The following is a 1,777-nucleotide window of genomic DNA, read 5'->3' as shown; positions in this document are numbered from 1 at the left end:
ATTTATAAGTCAAAATAGTACAACATAGTTTTTGAATTCCGTACAACATACTGCACCATATATTTTTTAAAAAATTTTCCATAAGGACCAAAATGCTTAAGTATTTAGATATAAATTTCAAATTTAGAACCAAAACCTATCATTGAGACATAATATTTTTTTCAGCAAAAATATCAAAAGAAATAGTATTTTTCTATACTCGTCAGAATATGTATTATCAAAAATTTGTGGATGATTATAACATATTGGTACAGAAAAAGAAAGGATGTTTTATTTTATTTTTTCCTAAAAATATATTGTTATTCTGAGACCATGGTCCCTGAAAGTTTTATTTCTACATTTGGGACTTATGCGCTAATATTTGGATCTTTTAGTGCTTGTGGCTGATATTTCTTGTATTTTTCTTAGAAATGTATGCGTGTGAAAATAATATATTTTTTTTTTAAGAAAATAAATAGAAAGCACCCGCCACAAGACTTGGTTTGTATATGCTCCTTGAAATTCTCTTAGTGTGAACAAATTGTATAGTATTTAAATAAATTTCATACATGAGTGTGAGCCATAAATCCATATCCTTCACTCAGTGAATAACACCTAAGCTGTGTGTCGACACCGCCTCTGTGTCTCTCTCTTTATATATATATATATATATATATATCTTTCTCTCTCTCTCTCTCTCCACAAGTCTCTCCCTTCTCAGTGTTAAATTTTTCCCTAAAATCTTTTTCTCTCGTTCTATTGACCCTCCATTGAAACCACAGAATCTTAGGGTATCCCTTTGATCTCTCTTTCTCTCCCCTCACATTTTTTCTTTCCAACCAAACAGCTTCACATCTCTTCTCAACTTTCACACGTTTCTATTCCAGATTTTCTCTCTGGTTTTTTGAAGAATTCTATTGTGATAGTGTGTTTCGTTATTGATTTGGTTCGATCCGTGGAAATGAAGCCGAGGATTTGTGAGTTGTGTAACCAAGAGGCATACCTGTATTGTGACTCTGATTCTGCGTTTCTCTGCTGGAAATGTGATGCCAAGGTTCACGATGCTAATTTTCTAGTTGCTCGACATTTCCGGGAGGTTCTCTGCTGCAATTGTAAGTGTTTCGCTGGAAGACAGGTCTCCGGTAGTGTGCCTCCGTTTGAAATCTCAACCTGTCCGTCTTGCTCGCCCGAGAATCACTCCGATGATGATGAGGACAATGATTGTTTATCCTCATCGTCGATTTCGGCCTGTGTTTCCAGTACCGAGTCCTGTTCTACAGGTCAGAAGAAGATTCAGCGTCGGATGGAGGAGACGGCGGTGTCGTCGAGTTCCGTCACGAACGAGAAGTGCACAGCGGAAGGGAAGAAGGATCCGGGACGGTGCGCGGCGGAGGAGGTTTTCGTGAATTGGAGCAGAAAGTTTGGGGTGAATAGTAATTGTGTGGCGTCGCTGGCGTCGCAAGCGGTGGGAAAACTAATGACGGTGGTTCCGTTTAGAGTAGCGGCGGCGACGTCGTTTTGGTTTGGTCTGAGATATTGCGGTGACGGGCGGTTACGTACGGTTCAGAACCTGAGGAAGTTGGAGGAAATGTCGAAAGTGCCAGGCAAGGTGATCATGGCGGCCGAGGAGAAACTGACACGTGTCCTGAGACCTAAAAGAGCGAGGCGTGACTTCGAGGAAGGCTGGGCCGAGTGTTAACCCTTCGAATCAGATTATCAATATAATATTCTCTCTGTATTTTTTTTTTAATTACTCATAGCATAAAAAGAGATTTGGAAAACGGTTCCCTATTGTCAA

At 39.6% G+C, this 1,777-nt stretch overlaps 1 protein-coding gene across 1 annotated transcript; it reads left to right on the top strand.

The window, feature by feature from the left end:
* The first annotated feature begins 618 nt into the window (after positions 1-618).
* Positions 619-1,777, top strand: LOC129288868 (B-box zinc finger protein 32). Its single transcript, XM_054925671.1, has one exon. It carries the CDS (start codon positions 941-943, stop codon positions 1,676-1,678), a length of 738 nt encoding a protein of 245 aa, XP_054781646.1. The 5' UTR covers positions 619-940; the 3' UTR covers positions 1,679-1,777.

Source organism: Prosopis cineraria, unplaced genomic scaffold (genome assembly GCF_029017545.1).
Source record: "Prosopis cineraria cultivar Desert tree isolate PC_DT_omini unplaced genomic scaffold, ASM2901754v1 PC12, whole genome shotgun sequence".
NCBI classification, from domain to species: domain Eukaryota; kingdom Viridiplantae; phylum Streptophyta; class Magnoliopsida; order Fabales; family Fabaceae; genus Prosopis; species Prosopis cineraria.
Note: the sequence above shows the minus strand (reverse complement) of the source record. Positions and strands in the feature narration are given on the sequence as shown.